At 38.6% G+C, this 25241-nt stretch overlaps 4 protein-coding genes across 8 annotated transcripts; all 4 read left to right on the top strand.

The window, feature by feature from the left end:
• The first annotated feature begins 794 nt into the window (after nt 1-794).
• LOC112159207 (transforming protein RhoA) lies at nt 795-4860 on the top strand. The gene is made up of 5 exons (XM_024293125.2): nt 795-940; nt 1326-1483; nt 2788-2908; nt 3001-3131; nt 3207-4860. The coding sequence occupies exons 2-5, from the start codon at nt 1328-1330 to the stop codon at nt 3378-3380; spliced, it is 582 nt and encodes a 193-aa protein (XP_024148893.1). The 5' UTR covers nt 795-940; nt 1326-1327; the 3' UTR covers nt 3381-4860.
• A 1126-nt stretch (nt 4861-5986) lies between these two features.
• On the top strand, nt 5987-15304 carry rbm10 (RNA binding motif protein 10). 3 transcript variants are annotated; one of them, XM_024292885.2, is made up of 23 exons: nt 5987-6114; nt 6545-6602; nt 6676-7207; nt 7283-7447; nt 7519-7588; nt 9302-9375; nt 10063-10149; nt 10231-10291; nt 10364-10522; nt 11251-11411; nt 11782-11879; nt 12113-12200; nt 12330-12498; nt 12594-12697; nt 12775-12856; nt 13014-13105; nt 13221-13412; nt 13566-13757; nt 13869-13925; nt 14031-14222; nt 14398-14445; nt 14533-14576; nt 14665-15304. In XM_024292885.2, exons 2-23 carry the CDS (start codon nt 6586-6588, stop codon nt 14753-14755), a joined length of 2775 nt encoding a protein of 924 aa, XP_024148653.1. In that variant the 5' UTR covers nt 5987-6114; nt 6545-6585; the 3' UTR covers nt 14756-15304. The 3 variants fall into 3 exon arrangements, with proteins under 3 accessions (XP_024148653.1, XP_024148655.1, XP_024148654.1); XM_024292887.2 differs by having other exon boundaries at nt 14034-14222; XM_024292886.2 differs by having other exon boundaries at nt 6679-7207.
• A 766-nt stretch (nt 15305-16070) lies between these two features.
• On the top strand, nt 16071-18127 carry lrrc23 (leucine rich repeat containing 23). Of its 3 annotated transcripts, none has more exons than XM_024292889.2 (8): nt 16071-16361; nt 16480-16589; nt 16669-16789; nt 16972-17113; nt 17189-17319; nt 17424-17560; nt 17647-17858; nt 17939-18127. In XM_024292889.2, the coding sequence occupies exons 1-8, from the start codon at nt 16284-16286 to the stop codon at nt 17944-17946; spliced, it is 939 nt and encodes a 312-aa protein (XP_024148657.1). In that variant the 5' UTR covers nt 16071-16283; the 3' UTR covers nt 17947-18127. The 3 variants fall into 3 exon arrangements, with proteins under 3 accessions (XP_024148657.1, XP_024148658.1, XP_024148656.1); XM_024292890.2 differs by having other exon boundaries at nt 16073-16361; nt 16539-16589; nt 17647-17851; XM_024292888.2 differs by having other exon boundaries at nt 16075-16361; nt 17647-17851.
• Nucleotides 18128-18637: 510 nt separating this feature from the next.
• On the top strand, nt 18638-24673 carry tktb (transketolase b). The gene is made up of 14 exons (XM_024293278.1): nt 18638-18925; nt 20506-20623; nt 20707-20820; nt 20893-20990; nt 21272-21463; nt 21662-21789; nt 21872-22068; nt 22148-22312; nt 22488-22644; nt 22833-22963; nt 23048-23131; nt 23230-23326; nt 23441-23560; nt 24045-24673. Exons 1-14 carry the CDS (start codon nt 18819-18821, stop codon nt 24215-24217), a joined length of 1881 nt encoding a protein of 626 aa, XP_024149046.1. The 5' UTR covers nt 18638-18818; the 3' UTR covers nt 24218-24673.
• The last annotated feature ends 568 nt before the right edge of the window (nt 24674-25241 follow it).

Below are 25241 nucleotides of genomic sequence, written 5' to 3' on the forward strand. Positions count from 1 at the left end.
TAGATTATGTTTTCTTCTACTAATTCAGACACATTAAACAATATTTACATGATTTTAGCTGGACTTAAGGAAGAAAACTGTCTTCTGATCAAACATTAGACACTAATCTTGACAAACCACTTTTAGTCCCTAAGTCTATTAAAGTAAAACAATAGTGATCAGCTCTTTATAACAGTTTGTTGAGAACTAGACACGAGACAATATTTGTGAAGAAAACGCCACAAATATTGTTCAAACTGAGCATCAACAATCAACATTTATTGAACATAAATGAGAAAAAAAATGCAGCTCATTTTAAAGGTTGAATGTTCTTCTAGCCTTCATATTATTTTCCATGTGTTCTGTTGTTTTACAATGTTATTTTAAATTCAGATTGAATTAATCTACACTCAATTAAACAAAAAATATATTTTTGGACAAAGGAAAAATATGACATGACTTTAAAATTAATTGTTTTGAATTTTTCCCTCAATTTTGGTCATAAATTCCTCCAAATCAGACCAGAATTTTGACGGTGATAAAATAAATGAAAAATTGTCTCCTCAATTGGTTGGCAAAAATCTTAAGACCCTTCTTTATTTATTTTAAATCTTCTTAGTCAGAACATATTAATTTTTGAACAAAACTTCTTTTAGTTTATTAAAAATACAGTATATGAACAGTAGCATGCTCCCAGTTTAAATTACAGATAGTTGAATACAAGAAAAAGAAAAGAAATTTGAGCTTAGAAGTGTTTTGGAAACTCTAGACCGATAAAGATACACTCAAGCAAGCCTATAAGTTTCATGAGGTGCATTTTTAAATGGTGGGCACGTGCTGTCTACGTACGTACGTAAGACGCCGCCGCATGTTGACAAACGAAGAGATTGCACATGCGTGAACGTGGTGGGCGGAGTCTCTCCAGTCGGTCAGGAAGCGAGAAAGGCGGACAGAGAAACGGGTAATTTAATTCAAACCAATAATTTATAAACCCAGCGGTCGGTCTTTGTTTATCCAAAAACGTTAGACATTTGTGTGATAAATGCCGCGCCCGTGATTTTACAAAGAAATAGTTTGTTTGGCACTGTTGTTAAACATGGAAACTGTTAGCTTTTGTGCTAGCCAACACCCCCCCTCCCGGTTTGACAGGCCCGAGCTGCAGTGTACAGCCTCCCACAAGGAGTGGGAACAAAACACGGGGAAATGAGGCTGTGAAAGCCGGCATAAAGCCCCCATGTTTGACCTTACTTTAGCTTAATGACGTGGTAACACAGAAAAGACTGTCGCTATGAGTTCAGCATCATATCTGAAAGTGCAGAATTGAGGTTATGTTGTCCTTTTTTCAGGGATGTCTGCGATCAGGAAGAAGTTGGTGATCGTTGGGGATGGTGCTTGCGGGAAGACTTGTCTGCTTATTGTTTTCAGTAAAGATCAGTTTCCAGAAGTGTACGTGCCCACTGTGTTTGAGAACTATGTCGCAGACATCGAGGTGGATGGAAGGCAGGTGAGAACTGCGGTGTGACAACTGGAAGCACAAGAAAATCTCAGTTTCCTCACTAATTAGACAATTACACAATCAAATCCATTGTGTTTTTGTTTAGTCTGCAACCTCTAACTCTTTTCATTTTAAATATATATATATATATATATAAACAAATAAAACAATTTATAAGTTAGATTTTTCTTCATATAACAATTCCTTTACTTATGACTACAGCACACGTTTATTTCAAAATAAAACATCCCGTTTCAAGTAAGATCTTGCTGTTGCAGCAGATTTATTTGAATTAAAATTGCAAGAAAGTCAAGTCAAACATGACATTTTCTGTCATTATGAGATCATTATTCTCTTGTACTGTCTAACATAAACACAAAACTGTTGGTTTAAAATATTTTTTAAATCTATTCTAAACTTTCATAACTTTGCTTCTGAGCAGAAAATCAGAACATGTTCTTTTAATCTATTCTAATCAAGTACTCTAACGATACTTTCAACCTTTTACCATCCCTTTGTCTAATTATCTGACATGTAATGCCAGAACTTAATTACCTAAAACAAATTAACCAAATTATTCAAATCACTAGCTTTTTTTCTTTTCAAAAATAAGAAGCCACTATGGAGGGACAAAAGAGCTGAATATAACTAAATAATTAAGAAAAAAAAACCTGGATGGGTCTTGCAAAGCTTCATTAAAAAAGAAAACAGTTTAGTTTTATGTTTGTGCATAATACACACAAGTTATTTTTTAAAATAAAAATCAAATGTTTTTTTCTGATGCTGTGTGCTCATTTACAGTGGTGAGGTAATAAGTGAGTAAGGAAGTAAATATTTATTTCTATAGAACTTTTCCCGGATAAAAATCTCAAAGAAGACAGAATAAAAATACAGTCAGTCATACACATATTGCAGATAAAATAACATAAAAGACAGTAAAAGCAAGGTAAAACACAATAAAAGACAAAAATAAATTACCTTAAAGCTTTTGAATAAAAATGTCTTGACCTGACTTTTAAAACACTCAATGGAGTTTATCTGTTGTACCAACAACGAGAGGTCGTTCCAAAGATGAAGAGCAACAGCTTGAAAGGCAACGTCTCCTCTGGTTTTATAGTCAGTTTCGTAATTTTTAATAGATTTTGATTTTAATACCTCAGACTGGACTGAAGAGGAGGGAGTTAAATGGTCAACAATGTATTTAGGGGTTTGTCCATGCAAGGCTCTAAAAACTAGGAGTAAAATTTTAAAATCAACTAAGTCATGAGTCATAACTAAATCATACTTAAAAGACTGTCTTTTTCTTTTCTCAGGTAGAACTGGCGCTTTGGGATACAGCAGGTCAAGAAGACTATGACCGACTGAGGCCTCTGTCCTACCCCGACACTGATGTCATCCTCATGTGTTTCTCTGTGGACAGTCCTGACAGTTTAGGTACTCTCACAGCAACGCTTAAGACGCTTCAATTTTAATTCCAGTTTGAAATCTGTTGTTTACCGAGGCTTCTACTCATCTACTCTCTGCAGAGAATATTCCAGAAAAGTGGACTCCCGAAGTGAAACATTTTTGTCCAAATGTCCCCATCATCCTGGTGGGAAACAAAAAAGATCTGCGCAACGATGAGAACACCAGACGAGAGCTTGCCAAAATGAAACAGGTTTATTGATGTTATTTCTGAATGGTCTGTGCTTTTGTGAGCAAAAGTGGTCAAACTTCAATTTTAACTCTGCAGGAGCCAGTTAAATTTGAAGACGGGAGAGAGATGGCAAACCGCATCAGTGCCTTCGGCTACCAGGAGTGTTCCGCCAAAACCAAAGACGGGGTGAGGGAAGTTTTCGAGATGGCAACAAGAGCAGCACTGCAGGCCAAGAGAAACAGAAAGAAGCCCGTCTGCATCCTGTTATAGGCTCTGGAGGAGAGGGGGCTGTTGTTAAGCACAGATGAAGCAGGCTGCTTCTATTGATTTTTGAGGTGGGAGCATGTGTATAGTCTTTGAATCAAATCAAATTGGAAATGAGTCCACTAGATTTTAAATTCTGCTTATTGGGTTTGAGGATTAAGGCTCTATGCCGTTTATGTGGCAATTATCAAAAATAAATATGATTTTTAGAAGGGTGTTTGCTGAGGTGAGGTTCTTTTTTTCTAACAGGGAGTAAAGAATGATTTTTTTAATCAACCCAAAGATGATAAAAGCATGATGAAGAAAGCAAACAAACAAAAAAAGGTCACAATGTTAGCACAGGTTTGAGTCAAGGCCATGTTTAAGTGGATTCTTACACAGAAATGCCTACATGTAGTGCCTTGAAAGCAGTCGTCAAGAAAAGTTAGTAGAAAATTAAGAAACTATCACCGGATAAGTTATTTTGTATCATTTTTTTATGTCTTTCTAAAAGCTCTTTTCCTGTTTTGACTTCTTGAGGCCCTTTTTGTTTTTGACTCAGGCACTATGCAGGGGCATGGGTAACTACTACATTATTCTTTCCCATACTGACTAACTGACCTGTACTTTAGAGTGTGTATGCAGCACTGAATGTGTGTATATCTGTGATTGTTTGTATTATCAAATGTGTCATGTACTGTATTCATGAAAAGGACGTAACCTTTTGTCTCCATGCCAAAGTTACCCCCCAAATGCCACATTTCCTGGCTCTGGGGGGTAATGAAATTTGCAGTTACTTAAGTGTGATGTAGAAACCTTCATTTTACTGGAAGATGTACTAAAGCCAGAGGCACAATCAGATTAATTATATGTTTTAGGACCTTATTTGTGTGCATATATTACATTGATTTATGTTAATCTTTAGGACACAATGCATATGATGTAATCAGATATTTTTTCATGTAGGTGGATACCATTTGTGTCCATTATGTACTGTATGTCCTACAGAACCTTGTAATTCTATGTTAGCAAAGTGTATTTTAGGTTGGCTTCTTATTCCGCCCTCTCTGCAGCCCCCCTATAAATTATAAATCTTTGTTTTTAAATCCAGAATGATGGTCTATGTTTTTAAGTGTCAATAAACTGGGTGTTAATGTTTCTTGGACCCACAAATTGGGATTAAAGGAGCAGGTTTAAAGTACAAATGCCTTAAAAAATAAGAAGACTTCAGTTTTGTATAAGCTCTAAGGATTCATGATGTCTTGATTTTCTATTTTACTTTATTTCTTTACTAACATATTTAAATATTTTAGCTTATCCTGCTGTTACAAGCTTGTCAGGTAAAAAAATAAACTCTAATCATTGTATTGTCTCGTTTAATCAAGAGTTCGAGGTGGGAAACATACTTTTTAAAAAGAGGCTTTGTTCTGTGGAGGGAGGGGGCTGACATAAAGAGATCTATACACATTTTTCCTCAATAAAACTGGCATTTGGGGTTTCAATTGTATTAATGTGGTGTCGTGTTTTTTGTTGGTTCAATACTCAAAAATGATTCCACATACAAGCTGCATTAAATTATGTTCTTTCCTACAACCCTCATTGAAAAAAGCTGTTATTTTGTCTTTTTGTGGGATGAAATATTTTGGCCTAATAAAAACTGAATATATTGATATCTAGAAATATTTCCAGCTTCAACATTTTAAAACTGTTGAACACAAAAATAGACATTTCAAATAGGTTTTCAACAAAAAAATTGTTAAAATAATCATTTAAATTGTTTGTAATACCATGTTTTGCATTAATAATTAAATAAACTATGACTAAAAATATAGAAAACTTGGTTAGTGTTTGCAAATAAAGTAATACTGTTTAAGACTGTTTGTTTTATAGATAAAAAAAAATGCTGTAGCACAATGTTAATGAATTCCCCCTTCCCGTTAGAAGGAAAGTGCTGTCCCAAACTTTTTCAAAAAAGACACATCTAATATTAGATCATGTATTTTATTGCTATCCCTACCCTCAAGAATAAAAGAATGAAGAATAAGGTACATTTGACAATCCACATAAGGAATTTTTACATGCAAGGTTTGTCATACAAGGTAATGTATGCCCCACATATACATTTTTTACCACTTTTTTTTAAACTTGAAAAGCACCTGATTCTGTAGTGATTTATTTAAGTGGCTTTCAAAAAAACAGTATCTGAACATTTACATACATGAACATTTAATTTGGATGCACACAAAAAATAAAGAATTATTCATTTTATTTTTGACGCTTTTGCTATTTTTGTTAAAATTTTCTATTCATAATTTCAAAATGAGAAAATTGTTTTGGGGGGATTTCAAAATTGTGCATTTTTGTGAATACCTACAAAAATACATACTAAGAATGCTATGCATATTTTTTTCTGGTGCTTAAACTTTGTTCAAAGTTTTTATTTGTAAGAAACAAGCCTTATGTTATGGGTTTCAATGTTCTAACTGAAACATTTTGTGTAATTTTGAATTTCGTCAGTAAAATAAAATAAAATAAAAGACTTGGAAGTTGACCTCTTTGTTTCGACCAATCATCGTATAGAATCACATTTCCTGTTTCCAGGGACCAATCAGGCATTAATGCTGGAGTTTGGTCCCGCCCCTTCTGACATGTTTTGGTGTGGCCATTTTACACTTAGGTTATCTGCAAATAAAACGCCCCTCTTAATTGAAGTCCAGCCTGTCATGTAAAGACGTATAGTTAGTTTGCTTATGAGGTGCTGGTACGTGTTTTTTTTCTTTTTCTTATAGAAACAATTTCCGGGCTTATTTGTTTACCGGCTGTCAGCCGTATGAAAGCAGCGGTATGGCTAGCTAACCACTCTGCTAAAGTTAGCTTGGATGCTAACTGAGATGACCGCTACACGTCATTGTTGGATGTTGATGTTTGATGTGCACGTGCTTTAGTTAAGTTAGGTTTATTAGTTTTTAATCGTTACTACTCTTTTATTCTTTTGGGTCGTTGGAGAGTCTATTGTTTCGTCTAAATCTCTTTTTTTTTTAAGTTGAAGAAGTCTGTGGATAGTTGAAACTCCCACTGATCGTCTTGCACATAAACGTCACATTTAATCTGTGGTTAAAAATGTTTTATGTCATCATTAATTGGATCATTTTGTAAATATTTTCTAATAACTTTTCAATCCCAATCTGCAGAAAAAAGGCTCAAATAGTTGGAGCAGTGAATCTTGGTCGGCATGGAATATGAGCGGAGGTGAGTAAACCTAAATGTTTGCCTTTCCCTCTGTTTGCTTTAGCAGGGCTTTTATTCTGCATTGTTTGATCTGCAGGGGTGGAAGAGGTGATCGCATAGGTCGCTATGGCAACTTTCACAATGACCACAACTTCCAGGACATGGACTACCGTGATTGTGGACAAGAGGATGAGGAAGCAGGACATGATATTGGAATTGATGGAGAGAGTTTATACATCAGTGACGAGCAGCCACTAAGCATCCATGACGTCTCCCCAGGTTTCCCCCAAAGTCGACCCGGCTTTCACCTGAGACGGGGTGGCAGAGGGGAAGCGAGCCGTGAGGGGAAAGGCCTCTTGTGGCCCCCTTGCCCCCAGCCACACTCTGATCTTCCTCAGCTACAAAGAGAGATTGACGGATCGAGGCAGGAATTTGAGCACTTCCAAATGGGTCTGCAGGAAAGAGGTCGGGGAAGATGTGGAAGAGGTTTTCCTCACAGCAGTGGCTCACATTTAGGAGCTCGGGAGGGTGGCTGGCATGCTGCTCCCCACTCGGAGTCAATGGAGTTTGGCATGGGTAGACAGAGAGAAGAAGACAGGTTCCCATGTGGGGGAGCAAAGAGAAGAGTGAGTGATCTATCATTTCTCAAAATCAGAAAAAAATATCTTTAATAATTGTTAATTTCTTCTTGATTTATGCAGATGTTTCCTGTGAGGATAGAAGAGCATGGGAACTCTGGTCCAGACATGTCCATTGAAGAACTGGATCAGAGGGATCAGGATTACCGTGTAGATTTGGACCAGAACCAGAGGCCAAGCAACATCATCATGCTTCGAATGCTGCCACCCAGTGCCACCGCCAGTGAAGTATGCTCAGACAAAACTTTGTTGCAATTTAATTGAAACAAGATATACATTTTATAACTCTCTAACTACAGATTCGAGCTCAACTTTTGGAGCAGGGGGTCCAGCCGAGGGAGGTGCGCCTAATGAGGAACAAATCTTCAGGTGAGACCTTGTCCACTCTGTTTTAAGCTAGGCTTTAGTCTTAACTCACTCTTTAGGTTCTCTTATTGGTCTCATCCACTAGAAGCTTTAACCATTCCAGTGACGTTTCAAATGGCTCTGTTTGGTCTTTTAAAAGAGATTTTTTAACTTCCCCTTCCTTCCTGCTTGTGAGACCGTCTTTCATGATGATTGATTTTTGAGTAACTCAACTTATAACATCCACAAGTATTTAACACAAAACGTGGAGTGACAGTTACAAAATCAAAACTTAAAAACTGAAGGTGTAAATTAAATTTGAACTTTTTTAGCAATTTTTGCCTTTACTGTAACATTAAAATAACTTGTGGTTTATTACCTATCTTATTACCATTGATTTTTAATACTTTAAACCACTAACAGTTTATTCTTGGCAAATAACTCCACCTGACAATTTATTCACACTTTCTTTTATACATTTTCTTTACTCTTGTTACTCTTCATCAATCTGGTGCGGGGGTTGTGTTGCAACGTCCTTAAGTGTTTAATTTGAATGAACATCGTCAGAAGTGCTTACGTGCTGCAGCTATTGCTTGCCCACATGAGCATCTTTGTGTCCATCAAAACAAAATGTATTTTCTCTCTGTTTGCTCTTCGAGTCAGCCTTGTTTAGGTATTTTTTAATAGTCTTCCCTTTGCAATCAGTTTGTAAAATCCCTTGTTTTCTCCCAGATGTGTTTTTGGACGCTTAAAGACCCACTCCGATCATCTTTTGATCTATTGTACAATCGTTTCCAGTGGTCTTTTGGTTATAATTATTCTGTTTTTAGCCAAAATAATAATGATGATAAAAAAATAAAAATTCTAATGCATAGTTTCTGCAGAGCGGCAGAAGTTCATAAGAAATTTGCTTCTGGGTTGTGGGCCGAACTGTTAGTATACTGCCCACACTTCCCATCATCCATCTGTATACATGCTCTTCTGCTAGCTTACAGCCCCTCTCTCACCCCCAACCTAATATTACAACATGAGGAGTTAGCCTGCCGATTGTAGCTTCCAGCCCCGATTCTAATTCACAACGATTTGAATAAAGAAATACTCATGAAAATGACATTTTAAGCTTTTTTCTTTATTTATGTCCTCCATCATAAGAAAAATACCAAAAAAAAAACATGTTGAGACACAATTTTTATTGGAGTGAGTCTTTAAACCTTTCAACATTAGGCTGTTTCTCTTTCCTCCATTACTTTTTTATTTAAAATAGGTTAGATATTTAAGTGTTAAGTGTGGAGCATACAGATAGTTGAGAGCTGAAAACCTTGAGTTACATTGTGTGTTTTTATTTGTGAAGTTCAGCCATCAGTTTTTATTTTCTTATGGTGACAAAAGTTAATTCCAGTTAGCTCGCAAACTAAAATCTAATCAACAGTTGTATGTATTTTTTTGGATGTGTGTGGCTGCTGTGCGTATGTTTGTGCTTCATTATTCAACTCCAGAGGTCAAACAGAAGGTCACGTAGGGTTCTTTCTCTCCTCCGCTTTCCTTGACTCTGTTGACACGTTGACATTGCATCCTCTCACCCGCGCCGGCTAGCTGGAGAAGGAAAGGAGATGCAATGAAGTTCTTCTAGTGCTGATACAGGGCCTCTCTCTCCTCTGTACATGAAGCACTAACCCCAACACTGCGTTGTTGTTATGTTGTTGTTGTTCGGTTGCCATGGCGCTGGGTGGTGTCCAGGTCAGAGCCGAGGATTCGCCTTCGTCGAGTTTAATCTCATACAGGAGGCCACCAGCTGGATGGAGACCAATCAGGTCACTCTCCCCTACACAGACACAAATACACATATAGATTCATTCAATTGGGATGCATAGAGTAATGGGACGAACAGCACAAAACATATTTGTGCTTGAGGTAGGTAAGACTTTTTTTTTTCTGCATATATGCAACAAACAGGCTTCATGGTAGACACACATTTGATCATCAATCTCCAGTATTACCTGCTCTTTTATGAGAAGGATCAACCTCCCCAAAGGATTTGTCTCAATCTGTGCCCTAAGTTTACAGCACCACTTCTGGGAAAGTGAGTCACAACCTCTGCGTTTGATCAGAAATAACACGATGCATTACTTTTTTCTCATGAAATTTTCTTTTGGCCCTTTTAGACATTGTTTCTTTGAGGGGGTGAAGGAGCTGACATTTGCTTGGGATGTGTGGAAAACTTTGATGGTTTCCCCTTAAGGGGGGAGGGATGATGCAAATGAACAAAAAAAGGACACTAAAACGACACACACACACCATCTCAGTCCGTCCGAATTTTCCTAAAGCTGAAGGTTTCATTTCTCTGGTGTTATCTTTCTTTCCATCTTAACTGTTCTCTCTCTCTCTGTCCTTTTCTCCTTTTTTGCTCTCTCATCTCTCCTGTGGCTTTTGTGATCCACTTATCACTGATAGTTATTCTTTCTTCTTTCTTTTTTTTCCTCTCCCTCTTGTTTCTTCAGGGAGCGCTGTCGATTCTGGGACACAACGTGTCGATGCACTACAGCAACCCCAAACCGCGTGCCAACGAGGACTGGCTCTGCAACAAGGTTGTGCGTGTTTGTATCACCTAAAAGGATCTAAAGCACTCATTCCAGGTCAAAATCTCCTAACAGTAACTCTCATTACAGTGCGGAGTGCAGAACTTCAAAAGGAGAGAGAAGTGCTTCAAATGCAGTGTACCTAAATCAGGTAAGAAGGAACGATTCGACTATAAATACCCAAACTGGTTTGTATTGCTAAAAGTGAAATGTCTTTTTGCAGAGGCGGAGCTGAAGCTGCCACAGATGCAGAGGGATCTGCCTGCTGGCCTTCAAAAGGAGGGGGGCCAAGGCTTATTGCCCCTGCCAGTTCCTTATCACCCCTCTGGTGTTGGTGTGACCCCGGGGCAGCCGATACAGCAAACTGATGTTGCCAATGACAGTAAGGCCGTTTTCGTTCCCTAATCATGTCCGCCTCACCTTGTTCTACCTTAGATGTGCTTTTGCATGCATTCATAGTGAGTTCAGAATACTTTTTTGTGGAGGTATTTTAAAGTTAAAGTTAAAAGTCCCATATTTGACCTATCCCCTGGGGGAGTGGTGAGCTGCAGACAGTCGCGCTCAGGAACCATTGAGGGGCCTCTCAATTTTCGGGCAACATGTTTTTTCCTCTGTAGCCAGATTCTCTTGGAACCATTTGCTGGTTGAACCCCCCAATTCAACCTGAGTGTCAAGCTGGGAGACACTGGGTCTCATTTTTAGTCTTTGATATTACTCAGCCAGAATTTGAACTCACAACCTTCCAGTCTCAAGGCCACTGAGCTACTATTGCTTACTGCTGTTGTATACGTTTAGGAAAAAACAAGTACAAAATTAAAGTTGCCAAACTGCTGTTCAGAGACATCCAGCTTGTTTTGTTAGTTTTAACCAACAGTTAAGTATTTGAAACTTGAAAGCGTAACTTATATCCCAAAATTTTGGTTTAAAATTCACATCAATGTGTGGCCATACCATGATATATGTTTTATGTTTTTATAAATATATTATTTTAAAAAAGCTGTTGTTGGAGTATGTAGCCTAAAACCAGCAATGCACATCATGCACTGAACAGAATGGATGGATTCATTTCTATCTTTATATTTGTTAATTCCTAAATCTGTTTTTCCACAGCTCTTATACTCAGAAATCTTGGACCGCATACCTCACTGGAAAGCATTGTGACTGCTTTGGCCCCCTTTGCTACTCTCACTCCTTCCAACATTCGCCTAATAAAGGACAAACACACACACCTCAACAGGGGCTTTGCCTTTCTGCAGCTTTCCACCATCGTGGTAAGAATCGATATGCACCACTTGTGTATTACTTTACGCAGACACTATCAGACTCATTTTTGTAAACAAAAGTATTTCAGAACAAAGTAGAACTCCTTTATTTAAATACAAATATCTAAAGCAAAAGCAGAATGTCTAGATAAAATCCATTTTTTAAAGTTGATTTGTTTTAAATTTAAGTTAGTTATGTTGGGGCCATTAAAAATACAAATAGAAAAAAAATCTCAAATTGTTGTCGATCTATGTAAAATAATTCTATATAATACATTTTTGGATGGTGTGACAAAAAATAATAAACTTTTTAACTTTTTTTTATATATGTACCTGAATGCATCTATAACTAACCCATAGATCTGTGTTGTGTCAATAGGAAGCCTCTCAGCTGCTTCAGATTCTGCAGGCGCTCCAACCGCCTCTGTCTATTGAGGGGAAGACTATTGTAGTGGAGTTTGCCAAAGGCTCCAAACGGTAAAGACATCAAACCTCAAATGCTTCACTTACTGAAAGTTACTTCATCTTTCGATTTAGAAAAAATGTTACGTTTGGTGGAAAGTGCAGGATTTTTTTTTTCTTTTAAACTCTTGATTTCTTTTCATGATTTGTCAAACTTTTTTTTTTTTTAAGGAGCAGTTTAGATATAAGTGAAGGACTGTGTCACCCCCAATCCCTTAAACTGTCTTTGCATCTGTTGTTGACACTAGTGATGTGTTTGTGGCGGATGGTAGCAGAGTGAGCGCTGCGACAGTGGCCAGCACCGCCATAGCTGCTGCACAGTGGGCGGTCTCACAGGTAACTTGTGCTGATTCCTATAGAAAATCAATTCATATCAACTTGCATTTTTATCTCATTTCATTACTAGTTTGTCCTCACATTATCTTTTAGATCAGTAACATATTTTTGAATTGAATTATTTCTCAGAATATTCAAGGACCGGGTGGAAATGTAGATGCAGCTGTTTACCAGCAGGGGGCAGCAATGACGTACAGTCATGATGCGAAAGAGTACACCGGACAAGACGGTACTACTTTTAAGTCCCAGGCAGATGCAAGAGCTGCCAGCATGTCAAGTACTGCCCCACCCTTGACCGGTGCGTACACCTGAGGACTAGTCCTTGGTTAAATGTAAACATTTTTATGGTTTTTAGAAGTTTTAGTATTTAAATGTGTCTCTGTCCACTTCCAGGTGTCATCTCTGAGGCAGTAAAAACTGGTCCAGCAGCGGCACAGCAGGCTCTTCCTTACAAACCGACAATTGCCACCACAGCAGCCACCCCGCTGATCACACAGGTACTTTACTTTTTTTCTCTTTATTTTGATAGTTTATGCAATTGCAGCCTTTTAGTAAGAACCCTGCTTCTTTTCAGATTGAAATCGTGGGAAAACCACAGCCTGCCACTCCCAGTCAACCTGCAACTCCAGGCACAGAACATGAACTCAAGCAATACCGTAAGACTTCAGGCATCAGGTCTTCCTTTGGAGAGTTGAACTGTTTTGTAATGATTACAAAAAATGAACTATTAAAGGGATATTAAAATAAAAAGTAAAAAAGGTTCAAAATATCCTTTGGATTTCTATCTAATCATATTGTTGCTTTTCTTTCCAGCTGTACCAGACGTGTCTACATATCATTACGACGACAGCTCTGGCTTCTATTATGACCCATTCACAGGACTCTACTATGACCCAAATTCTCAGGTGGACTGAACTGTCCCTGATTTTCTGTGTCCATTCAATTATTTCTATGTATTAATAGAAATAATTACGTCTAATAAGTAAGAAAGAAATAAGTACGTCTCTCCTCTCTTCACAGTACTACTACAACCCTCACTCGCAGCAGTACATGTACTGGGACGGGGAGAAACAAACCTACATTCATGCTGCCAACCAGTCAAACACTGAAGATTCTTCCTCAAGTGAGAATGCAGCTTCTTCAGAGTCGCAGTCTTCAGCCTCTGGAAGCAAGGAAAAAAAAGAGAAGCCGAAGAGCAAAACTGCTCAACAGGTACTGCACATACTCGAGTCAAATTCAAATGAAAGTAGCTAAGAAATTTTACTTCAATTGTTTTGCTGTATGCTTTTTGATTCTCTATCTTCCCTTTAATTTACAAACTGACATGCATCGTAGATGACTTAACTTTGTTTTCTGCATCTCTAGATTGCTAAAGATATGGAACGCTGGGCCAAAAGTCTTAATAGGCAAAAGGAGAACATGCGCTCTGGTTCTTCATCTGCTGTTGGGTCCACTTCTCTCCCTCCTGGATACACGCGGACTCCAGGCCACGGGCGCTTGGACGATCAAAGAGAGTCTGCAAGCGCAGATGCAGGATATGCTGTACTGGAGAAAAAGGTGCACACACTTGGCTTAAGGGGACACATCTGTCACAGAGCATTAGGACTTAAGACTGGATAGTGCTCAGGGAGATCAGAAACATTCACATTTTTCCTCTTTGTCCTACAGGGGGCACTGTCAGAACGGCCTCAAAGCTTTCTGGACCAACTCCGACAAAGCACAGAAGTAAGAGTAATTCTGTAGAATATTTCCTATTCATTTTTACAATTAAATTTCACATATTTGCTTTCCACTTCACCATAAAAGTCTTATTTTTGTCTCTTTGTGTAGCAGTCGCCTCCTCAACAGCACGGCCTGGTTCCAGCCTACAGCGCAGAAACTGACAGCGAAGAGGAAGGAGATAAAGAAGATAAGGAGGGAAAAATGACAGACTGGGTTAAACTCGCCTGCCTGCTATGTAGGAGGCAGTTTCCAAGCAAAGAGGCGCTCATAAGGCATCAGCAGCTCTCCGAACTACACAAGGTAACTTTATTTAATTTTATTGTCAATAAAAATGTGAAGGATTTTGGACAGTCAACAAAAAAGACATGTGTCTTTTGCCTTGTGTGCAAAATGACAAATGCAAATTGACCAAAATCTATAAGAATGTATTCACATGTTTGAACATTGAGTCTTGTCTCTGTATCTTTGTTTACAGCAAAATTTGGAACAGAGAAGAAAACAATTGGATGCAGTAAACAGAGAGGTTGGTCAGTTCATGAGCATGGATTATACAGCAATGCATGCCTTTAATACATATTTATGTTTTCTCTTTGTCGTTTTGGCATTACAGAGACTGGAACCTCCAGATTCTAGGAAGCGGAAGTTTAACCCTCTGTAAGTCAGTGACGCTAAATCATTTTACAAATAACTTGATTTTTATTAAGGTGTGTTGCATAATTATTTCCTTATTTTGTCTGTTTAGTGAAGGCATCACGGGCATTAGTCTTGGAGCACGAATGCTACAAGGAGGAGTGAAAAGAAGTCTTCTACTGCATAATACAGAGATCGAGTGACCTCTCCTGTACAATTCCTGACCCAGAAAGGACAAGCTCACCTGTGCAACACTTCACTCTTTCCCATTACATAGACAGAGAAAATCTATTTTGGTCTGACAATACTAGTCTGAAGAATATAGTACTCCGTAGATCAGATCCTTTGGACTGATCCTGTAGCAGTAGATGTCAAAATATTGCACAAATTGCACCTTTTTGCTGTTTTTTTATGTGATTAAAATTTCCTCTTGCTTCAGTTTAAACATTTGATTCAGAATTATGTACTTTCTGAAAATAAACGCTCTATACAGGTCTATATGTCAGTAAATGAGAATTTCTATCATGTCTATGCACCATTCTTTTTTTGTTTTTAAGAATTTACTGTCATTTATTAAATGACATAAACTGTGTATATTTTAGAGATTTGTACAGAAACACTTGAGCTTAACAGACTTGGACCTCCTGGACTGGAACATGGTCACTCACTAAAATTGTTGTGCTGGAAAAGAGTTTTGTTATTTAGCAGAAGTTAATTAACTGCATAAAACCCATTCAACTTTAAAGAAAAAATGTTTTGAGTCATTCTCTGAATTCAGTGCACTTTGAGTTATCTGGTTCCTACAAATTACCCCACTAAAAATTGGTTCTGAACATTGCATCTAACGAGGGACTATTTGACCTTAAGCATGAAATCCCTAAAATCATTAGGTATTAATTTCTGAATGTGTTTAGAATTCGACACCCTAAAGGGGACGATCTAACTTCTGTGATGAAAATTCTAAAGTTATTGGAACAAATTCTTTGGTAAGCTCATGTCCCTTGTGTAACACAACTTATTTTGACTACATTTTATTTATTCTAAATTATTTTAAGAGTTCAGGCCTGTAATAGTGAGTTTTTTTTTTTCTTGCGGGGTTTAGGATTTTAGGTAAAAATAGTCACATGTCTGCATTAACTAGAATATGGCAGGAAGAAAACAAGAACTCGAAATACTTTTTCAAGACGATTGTTTTTCCCTAAACAATAAATAGAATTTCTGCTTATAACAGAGTTGTACGGTTGAGTTTGAGGGTGTCATCCTGACAATAGAAACAATGAAATGTAGGTAAGAAATTCAATTATGCAAACACTCAGATCTCCTTGCAGTGAGAGAAATATCTGATCATTTGTGCTTAAGAAGTTGGACCAAAACATCATTAATAAAAAGGGGAGGATTGCTAAGCTAAGTTGTTAAGTATTAAATATTTTTTCTTTAAAAAAAAAAAAAGAAGAAGAAGAAGTTGCATTGAAAAAAAAGGTTAGTTTAGTTAATTTTCTCTCTCTGGCATTTTAGCCCTACACACAGCTAGCTTTAGTTGTTGCTGTGGAGTTTCCATGGTAACGCCTTTAAAACGTGGTATGTTTGATGGTAGTTTGTGACAAACATACCCATGTTACCTAGAATACCTTGTTTATTTTAATCAGAAAGGGGAGAAATTACTTGTATTTACGAGTCGTTTTAGCGTAAAACTCGCTGCTATATTAGCCTGTTAGCTAGTTTGATACCGCGATGGATGAAGAAATTCTACTGTCGGACTTGGAAGGTGAAGAGGGAACAACAACTAATGCAAACGAAGAGGACGATAAGGTATAAGGGAATTTTTAAAAATTATTATTTGTATTTTATTTGCAGAGATGGATGGAAAATATTATTCAATTATTTGTTTTTTTTTAAATAACATTTTCAAACTTTCCTTTTTTTTAAGGTTCAAGCACAACCCTTGACTAAAGACACTATTAAGGAAGGACTTTCATTTTTGTGCAGGACAGGGGATAGACTTGGACATGCTTTTATTAAACTCAACCTTCAACACAAGTAAGAAGACCATAAATACATCAAATGGAATGACTGTAATAGCTTCTAATAGATTTTGATTATCTGCATCATTCCTCAGGAAATTAAATGACATAGCAACAATCAGCGGCTACATTCACATACGATTACTGGATTTATCCAACAACTACCTTAATGATCTTTCCCCTCTTGCCTCCCTCAAGCACCTGCTGTGGCTGAAGGTAACATTTGGATTAATTTTGGTCAAATTCACTAATTTGCATTAACATCAAGGATTCTTTGCTGAATTGTTTTTTTCCCTCACATATTTAGAAGTAAAAATGCTTAGTGGGGAGCCTCTATCCTTCAAATATAATACGTTATAATGGGACGTCTGTACATTCTTAATGATTAACAATTGCAGGTTGACAAAAATGATGTGGTGAGCTTCCAAGGGCAACCGTTTGCTGAGCTGATCTATCTGCAGAGGCTGAGTATGGCAGCGAATCAGCTAAATGATGTAAATGGCCTAGTTGGGCCCGCTCTGGAGAGTCTCAATCTTAAAGGTTGCTCATTAAATTTATTTTTCCCCCAATTATAACATAAAAACTAAAAGATACTTTTTTTTATCTTACTTTCAGGCAATAACATTCAGCAACTGCATTCTTTTCAAACTGGATGCTTTGGAAGTCTGCTTTCCCTGGAGTTGAGAGGAAACCGTTTGGAAACTACTGATGGCCTTAACCTTCCAAATCTGCAACGATTATACTTGGTACAAGAACAGGCTGTTATTTTTTTATATAATTAAAATATCAACATTTCAAAACATTGAAGTGCAATTGCTTAACCAATTAAAAATACAAATTTTCCCCTCAGGCTGAAAATATGATCAAACATCTTGAAGGTCTGGACAAGTTGGAGTCCCTCACCATCCTTCATCTTCGAGACAATAAATTAGAAACTCTAGATGGCCTCAGTTCCAATATGAAGTGTCTTCGGTATCTAAATGTCAGGTATATATAGATGAAAGACTCAACCAAGCATTTTGGTGCCTATAAAAATACCAATGTTATTTTTTTTTTCTGTTTTCATCTTTTAGAGGCAATTTAATCACCGAGGGGAAAGCTCTGCAAAGCATCGGCCTTGTTGCAAAAAGCTTGCAAGCATTGGTTCTTTCTGAGAACCCGCTGGTGGCAACATCAGACTATCGCTTCAGTGTGTTGACACTGTTACCACACCTGAAAAGACTCGACAAAGAGCCTGTATCACCTGAGGAGAGGAGTGAAAATCAAATGAGAATCAGAGTAAAAAGTTATCTTATTTTTCCTTCTTTTTGATATGGTCAGATTACATATTTTGGCCTTTTGTCCAATCACATTTCTGTCTTTCAGGAACTTGAGGAAGAGGAAGCACCTGAGCCATAGTGTTTCATAAGATCTCAGAATGGGGAAGTGCTTGGCTAAAGAAGATGGTCTTTAAGGAGATGATTGTGATTGCACAGAGGTTTTTCTTTTTTTTTTTGAAAGTTGACCATTTTCTTTCCAAACTGTTGCTACAATAAAAAAAAAAGAAGAAGTTTGCCTTGTGTTTTTTTTAATTACCAAGGATATTACACGTGAAACATGTGGCAGCAAGATTAAAGATTGGGTTGGTTTATAATCCTTGCATTGTCATATTTTTCCCTGAGTAAGAATGAGAGGGCAAAATCTGACTGTACTTCCTTATTGGCTGACGTCCACCTGCGTCCTTAAAGAGACAGTAACATTAAAAAAACGCTGTGGAACATTTTTAGAACATAACCTGCATGTTCTAATTAAATGTATTACAATGACAGCTCCTTGATAACATAAATGTCTAATTTGAAGCAGTTTTGAAGTTTTTCAATTACATTTTCACGCTGCACAGTGATGCATTTGGGTGCAAATGGGATATTTCACGGGCCTCATTTTTAATCAGCGGATTTCCTTTTTTATGAGATTCCTGTACTACAAGTTTAACGATAAAACTTTGGATACGCCTTTCCAGATGGACAGTTAAGGAGTTAAGAAACAGCCTCTCGTGTCAAACGCGATTTGACGAAATAGGATTGTCCCTTTTTTGCTCCCTCCCCTTCCACTCGTCCCCTCCTCTCATCAGTCTCGCACTGGGGCAGCTAGCATCGGCGTGGAGCAGCACTGATCCCACGACACCCGGGAAACGCACTGCAGCTAAAACAACTCTTCGTAAATTCACTTTAATTAACTTCGCTATCAAGTCACCTTCTAAATAAACATGGCTAACTACCACAAGCCCGACGAAAAGACCCTGCAGGGGCTGAAAGACGTCGCTAACAAGCTAAGGATCAACTCCATTAAGGCAACATGCGCCTCCAACTCGGGGTAAGTTTTTAAAATAATTTTGTAGCTTAATAAATTATTGTGTTTTAAAGAAAATTCGACTTTAAAAAACGTAATAATTGGCAAGTGAGTTTTACAGCGGGGCCTGGTTGCACGTGCGGTGGATTAGATTCACGCGGCGCAACTTTACAGAAGCTAGCATGAACTTCTCAATGAATGGAGTTTGTCTGCTCTCACTTGCCGTAGATTTGAACACAATCAAGCTAATGTGTGGTGTATAAAGTTTATAAAGCGTTAGCATATAGGAAGCACTGATACTGACATTCCGAGTCGCCGATGCTATTTACTAGCAAATAGGTCACATGTTTGCGGCGAGTCCCGTGGTCAGCATAACGGAGAAGATTCTAGAGATGTGGTTTTGTTTTATTTTAATCACCCGTAATAGGAATGAACTGGTTCAGCTGTGTCAAGTTTACCCGGGAAAAACGAGCACCTGTGTCGCTGCTTTATCTCCCTTTATCGGCTTTCCGATCAGCGTCAAACCAACTCAAACATTGTGTCCTCTTAAGAAACTTGGACTTAAATCTATCTGTAAGCTCAAACGGAAATCTATATTTCTGAAAGAGCATTTCATGCCCTTTGGTCGGAGCTTTCAAAGAGAATTCCTGTCGGCACGTTCAAAACTGAAAGTCCAACAGAGTTATCAACTCCATTCATCAGTTCACTGTAATAAAGACACACACACCCTGTGATTTTCTATATTTACTATCAATGAAACATTTTTGTGTTTTTTACAATTTGACCCACATGGGTTTTGTAGAATAGAGGAAGCAGTTTTTAATTGACTTTTTTTTCTAATCACTTCCTCATGTTTTCTTACAAGGAAATTGGGTAAATGGATTGTGAAAGTCTGGGAAGTCAGACATACACCTGGTTGTGACATGGTTTTGACAGCAAACACTCAACCCTTTGTTCCTGATTCTGAGAGGAATGCAGAACAGTGTCTTACACCTGTGCCTCCCCTTTTTTCATTGACTGAATTAACTTCATTTTTGTTTTGCAGGAATATATCCTCCAAGGAAGAAGTAGTGGTAACCTAGGGTTTTGCTTAAAAGTAGAATAATTAGAAAAACAAGAAACTGTGATAAATGTGTGCATAGTAACCGTATGTCCTCCCAGCATGGTTGAAATGTGTAATTTAACCTCAGAGGGAAGCTTGGAACTGTTAAGTAATGTTGGGTTGTTTTTTTTCCTTGAAGTGTTTCAACCACTATGCAGCAACTAACATTTTCACAAGACTGATCTTCTTTGCTTCCAGTGTTGAAACTTGAAGTGATTGTGCGACACATTAACAAACTGTAACTAAGTGATATTTCTAATCCCAAAAGAGAGGAATTCATATTCAGAAGCATTATTATCTGATGCAGTACTTTGTTAGACTGTCTTGGTCACCTTGAATTTTTACAAAATTAAAGCTTTTGATGAACAGCAAGAGGTTTTATTGAAGAATTTAAAGGTTTTCAATGCATCATAGCATGTGTTTGCATGCTTCTCTTTACTAATGTACTGATGTTTTATTGTCATCTGCCACTTATTGTCTTCATGTCTTATTTTTTGCACAGGCATCCAACATCATGCTGCAGTGCTGCAGAGCTGATGTCTGTGCTGTTTTTCCACGCCATGCGCTACAAAGCCGACGATCCTCGTAACCAGTGCAATGACCGCTTTGTTCTCTCAAAGGTTTGGAATATTTATAGATTTAAAAAATATATTTTATGAAAAGTGCAATGCAACAACCCCGACTCTTCTTTTTCTTCTGTTAGGGTCACGCTGCGCCCATCCTGTATGCTGCCTGGGCAGAAGCAGGCTTTGTCAAAGAGTCTGATCTGGTTAACCTCCGCAAGATCGACAGTGACCTGGAGGGGCACCCCACCCCTGTAAGTTCAATCCTTCTGTTGTCTGCTTTAATTTGTGATGCTTGTGTCTTAACTCGTGCCGTCCCCACACAGAAACTGGAGTTTGTTGACGTGGCGACTGGATCTCTCGGGCAAGGTCTCGGTGCTGCGTGTGGAATGGCCTACACCGGCAAATACTTCGACAAATCCAGGTTAGTTCATTTTATGTTCTGGGTCTTTTGATTCCGTTTTGGCAACACATTTCACATCATAAACATGTTGGCAACATTTTAATTGAGAGGTCTTTGGTATTCAGTGCTGAAAAGCTCTCTTGTTAACCCACCTCTAAACACTTCTCTAAATTAGCTAATTTAACAGTATTGTGTTTATAATAATCTGTTAAAGATGGAGTTTCAAGATGAGTAAGATCTGAACAAACTAGGATAAATCTAATGTATTTTAGCCCTCATTAGCTGTGTTTTCTGTTCTACAGTTACCGTGTGTACTGCATGCTGGGCGATGGGGAGTGCTCAGAAGGCTCCGTGTGGGAGGCCATGGCCTTTGCTTCCTACTACAAGCTAGACAACCTGGTGGCGATTCTGGATATCAACCGGCTGGGACAGAGCGAGCCTGCTCCCCTGCAGCATGACATGGAGACCTACCGCAAGCGCTGCGAGGCCTTTGGGTCGGTAACATCTCATCATCTTCCTCTACTGCACTATTGATACCTGGTGATGCTTTCATCACTTATTATAGGATTTTTGAGGATTTTTTGCAGTCAAGCAAAAAAGGCTGTAGAGGAAGTTTGTTATGCACATAAAATCTTCTCAGTCCATTTAGCTTTAGACTTTGGATTAATAGGTGATCTGGTTCATTGTTGCAGGTGGAACACATACGTCGTGGAGGGACATGACGTGGAAGAGCTGTGCAAAGCTTTCTGGCAAGCTCAGCAGGTCAAAGATAAACCCACCTGTATTGTTGCCAGGACCCTAAAAGGCAAAGGATTAAAAAGTGGGTCAAAACGTTATTTTATCAATTATTTTTACATCTTTGGATTCTCTCAGATTTATACAATTCTGGTCTTTGTCTTTAGACATTGAGGACAAAGAAAACTGGCACGGAAAGCCCATCCCCAAAGACAAGTTGGACGACGTCCTGAATGACTTGCAGTCCCAGATCCAGGTTCCCAACAAGACTCTCTGTCCTAAAATGCCCAACAACGACGCAGCTCCTGCTGACCTCAGCCCCATCGTCATGCCTTCAGTCCCTTCTTACAAGAAAGGAGACAAGGTGCAGTTATATCACAGTAGTAGTGCTACAAATATCTTTTATGTCCCGTCTTATTGAAATTTCACTTTTGTCTTTCTAGGTGGCAACAAGGCGAGCTTACGGTGTGGCCCTGGCCAAACTGGGTCATGGAAGCAAGAGAGTGGTGGCCCTCGATGGAGACACCAAAAACTCGACCTTCTCTGAGCTCTTTAAGAAGGAGTTTCCTGACCGTTACATCGAGTGTTTCATTGCTGAACAGAACATGGTGAGCATGGGTGTGCTTGGCTCACCCATCACTCTCTACCACTAGAATCTACAGATCTATTGAACTGCTTTGGAGTTTCCATTTTTACTGGTGACAGTTTTTAGTCTGTAGGCTGAGCCGACTGCTTTACTTCTGCTGTTCACACATTAACCTGTAGAGCTGTTCTTGATTGCAGGTAGGAGTTGCTATTGGCTGTGCTACGCGTGATCGCACTGTCGCATTTGCCAGCACCTTTGCAGCGTTCCTCTCCAGAGCGTATGATCAGATCCGTATGGGGGCCATTTCTCAGACCAATGTCAACCTGGTGGGCTCTCACTGCGGAGTCTCCATTGGTAATATTTCACACTAAATGGATGCATTGTCTTCTCTTTTTTATTATTCCAACATTTTAGAGAAATCTCAAAGTAAAGTCTTTGTCATAAAGAGTTTAAATCACAATTTGTGTTTGTTTGCTCCCTAATAAATAATTTTAGAGGTAACAGTAGACTATTTGACAGCCCAGCTTGTCTTTGTTATCCAGGTGAGGACGGTCCATCGCAGATGGCTCTGGAGGACTTGGCCCTTTTCCGCGCCATACCAACGTGTACAGTCTTTTATCCCAGTGATGGAGTGTCAACAGAGAAGGCCGTTGAACTAGCAGCCAACACAAAGGTTAGGCGCCAGCCTCCCGCGTGTCCAGTAAATGTCGCAACAGTAGTCATGAAGTAACGTGCGTCTTTCTCTGCTGTCTGTCAGGGAATTTGTTTTATTCGAACCAGCAGACCAGATACTTCCATCATCTACTCCCCAGATGAGAAGTTTGAAGTGGGTGAAGCCAAGGTAACAGCTGTTTTCTTTAGAATGTATTATTTTGTTGGTAATTACAGTTCAATAAACTGTTCCAGTATATGTTATGAACTGTTGTGTTCATTTCATAGGTGGTACTTCAATCTGACAACGATGTGGTGACTGTTGTTGGAGCTGGTGTTACTCTGCATGAAGCTCTGACTGCTGCCGAAATGCTTAAAAAAGAAGGTATGTCTACACTGCCCCCTGCTGGTAGTGGTGTGAACCTACACCTATTTCTAAAATAAATTTCCCTTAATTCATTCTTCTTTTTTTTTTCTTTCTCGTATCGTACTTCTTTAGGAAAAAATATCCGTGTGATTGACCCCTTTACCATCAAACCCCTGGATGCAGCTACTATTCTGGCCAGTGCCAGAGCCACTGGTGGACAGATTATCACTGTGGAGGATCACTACAAGGAGGGTAGGCCTATGTGCTTTACTGTTTCTGTTAAAATATTTAAAAGAGGCAAATTAATCACATTGGCACAGAAATGTAAAAATCTTTTTTTTATTACATTTTTATTGTGTTTACAATCTGTAAAATAAATGCACCTTTTCCTCTTTAGTTTTCATGAATTATAATATTAAAAGAATCACATTTAAAAATAAGGTTGTTTGCTCACTGGCTCCTCAGAAGACTGCCGGTGTGTTCCCTGCACACCTGTTTTACTAGCTTTCACCTGCACACTTGGCTTCATCTCAAGTCTCCTTTGAACTTAATAAAACAAGTACTTCAGCCTCATCAGTACAGCTTTAAACGTTGATCAAACACAGGTGTTAACTAGGATGGAAGTAGTTCAAACAAGTTTGTTTACTTTTCTACCTTTCATCTTTGTATATTTTGATTGTTAAATCAGAATAAATGGCGTTTGATGTCAAAACTGTCCTCTCTTTCTGTTTTTAAGGTGGTCTGGGTGAAGCCGTCTTATCTGCAGTGGGTCAGGAGCCTGGGATTGTTGTGACCCGTCTGGCAGTGACAGACATTCCCCGCAGTGGAAAGCCCCAAGAGCTCTTGGACATGTTTGGGATCAGCGCCAAAAACATCGCCGCCGCCGTCCGCCAGACCTTCGCAAACTGAGGATACTTCATCCATTCTGGTTCCCCTGCAAATGACCCTTCCATAATCTTGATACCGCTCATTGCTACGCTGCCACCCAGTGACCGTAAACCTGTAGTGTACTAACCCAGTTTTACTTTTGCAAAGGTGACTGCAGTTCTTTAAGTTTTGTTTTAAACTACTAAAATCCAGTTTTGCTGGAGGTGTGTGCACTATAGTATCACTGGAACATGCTTCAACTTTTATCTAAAGTAAGCTTAAAGGCCACGCTGTCTGTGACATTCTGACCAGCATCCTTTTCATTCCTTGTTTTCCATATTTCCTTTTCCAGCACTTCCCTGTCACTCAAAGGAATCTGGTAAAATCAGTTTTCAGACCGAAGGTTAACGAACCCAACCAGCCGTTTTACATTTCCATTTGTGTCTAGAGTCATTCTGTTGCTGTGATGTGCTGAATAAAAAACGTTTGGTGATATTAGTCGTGTTTGTGGTCTTTAAATTTAGCACTGCGACTCACTGATGGTTGATGTGGTACAAATAAATGCTATCAATTACAGAGAGATCTCATGAGGATCTTATTCATTAAATGGGGGAAAAAGTATTTAGTCGGACACATGTGTGCATGTTCTCTCACTTAAAAAGATGAGATATCTGTAATTTTCATCATAGGTATACCTCAACTATGAGGGAAAAATAACTAATTTTTAAAGAGTTTATTTGTAAATTATGGTGGAAAATAAGTATTTGGTCACCTCCAAACAAGATTTCTGTCTCTCACAGACTTGTAACTTCCTCTGTAGAGGATCCTCTGTCCTCTACTCGTTACCTGTATTAATAACACCTGTTTGAACTCGTTATCTAAATAAAAGACACCTGTCCACAACCTCAAACAGTCACACTCCAAACTCCACTGTGACCAAGACCAAAGAGCTGTTTAAGGACACCAGAAACAAAATTGTTGACCTGCACCGGGCTGGGAAGACTGAATCTGCTAAAAGTAAGCAGCTTGGTGTGAAGAAATCAAGTGTGGGAGCAATTATTAGGAA

This window comes from Oryzias melastigma, linkage group LG7 (genome assembly GCF_002922805.2).
Source record: "Oryzias melastigma strain HK-1 linkage group LG7, ASM292280v2, whole genome shotgun sequence".
Taxonomy (NCBI): domain Eukaryota; kingdom Metazoa; phylum Chordata; class Actinopteri; order Beloniformes; family Adrianichthyidae; genus Oryzias; species Oryzias melastigma.

What these genes read in the sequence shown, in the direction of transcription:
- rbm10 (XM_024292885.2), top strand. An exon ending in CCAGTGCCACCGCCAGTGAA is followed by an intron (nt 7,448 to 7,518) that starts GTATGCTCAGAC and finishes CTCTAACTACAG; the next exon opens with ATTCGAGCTCAACTTTTGGA. An exon ending in TGGATGCAGTAAACAGAGAG is followed by an intron (nt 14,446 to 14,532) that starts GTTGGTCAGTTC and finishes TTGGCATTACAG; the next exon opens with AGACTGGAACCTCCAGATTC.
- LOC112159207 (XM_024293125.2), top strand. Translation starts at nt 1,328, where the DNA reads ATGTCTGCGATCAGGAAGAAGTTGGTGATCGTTGGGGATGGTGCTTGC. An exon ending in GGACAGTCCTGACAGTTTAG is followed by an intron (nt 2,909 to 3,000) that starts GTACTCTCACAG and finishes TACTCTCTGCAG; the next exon opens with AGAATATTCCAGAAAAGTGG. An exon ending in AGCTTGCCAAAATGAAACAG is followed by an intron (nt 3,132 to 3,206) that starts GTTTATTGATGT and finishes TTAACTCTGCAG; the next exon opens with GAGCCAGTTAAATTTGAAGA.
- lrrc23 (XM_024292888.2), top strand. Translation starts at nt 16,284, where the DNA reads ATGGATGAAGAAATTCTACTGTCGGACTTGGAAGGTGAAGAGGGAACA. An exon ending in AGCACCTGCTGTGGCTGAAG is followed by an intron (nt 16,790 to 16,971) that starts GTAACATTTGGA and finishes TAACAATTGCAG; the next exon opens with GTTGACAAAAATGATGTGGT. An exon ending in CTTCGGTATCTAAATGTCAG is followed by an intron (nt 17,561 to 17,646) that starts GTATATATAGAT and finishes TTCATCTTTTAG; the next exon opens with AGGCAATTTAATCACCGAGG.
- tktb (XM_024293278.1), top strand. Translation starts at nt 18,819, where the DNA reads ATGGCTAACTACCACAAGCCCGACGAAAAGACCCTGCAGGGGCTGAAA. An exon ending in ACATGCGCCTCCAACTCGGG is followed by an intron (nt 18,926 to 20,505) that starts GTAAGTTTTTAA and finishes TTTTTTGCACAG; the next exon opens with GCATCCAACATCATGCTGCA. An exon ending in AAGCGCTGCGAGGCCTTTGG is followed by an intron (nt 21,464 to 21,661) that starts GTCGGTAACATC and finishes TCATTGTTGCAG; the next exon opens with GTGGAACACATACGTCGTGG.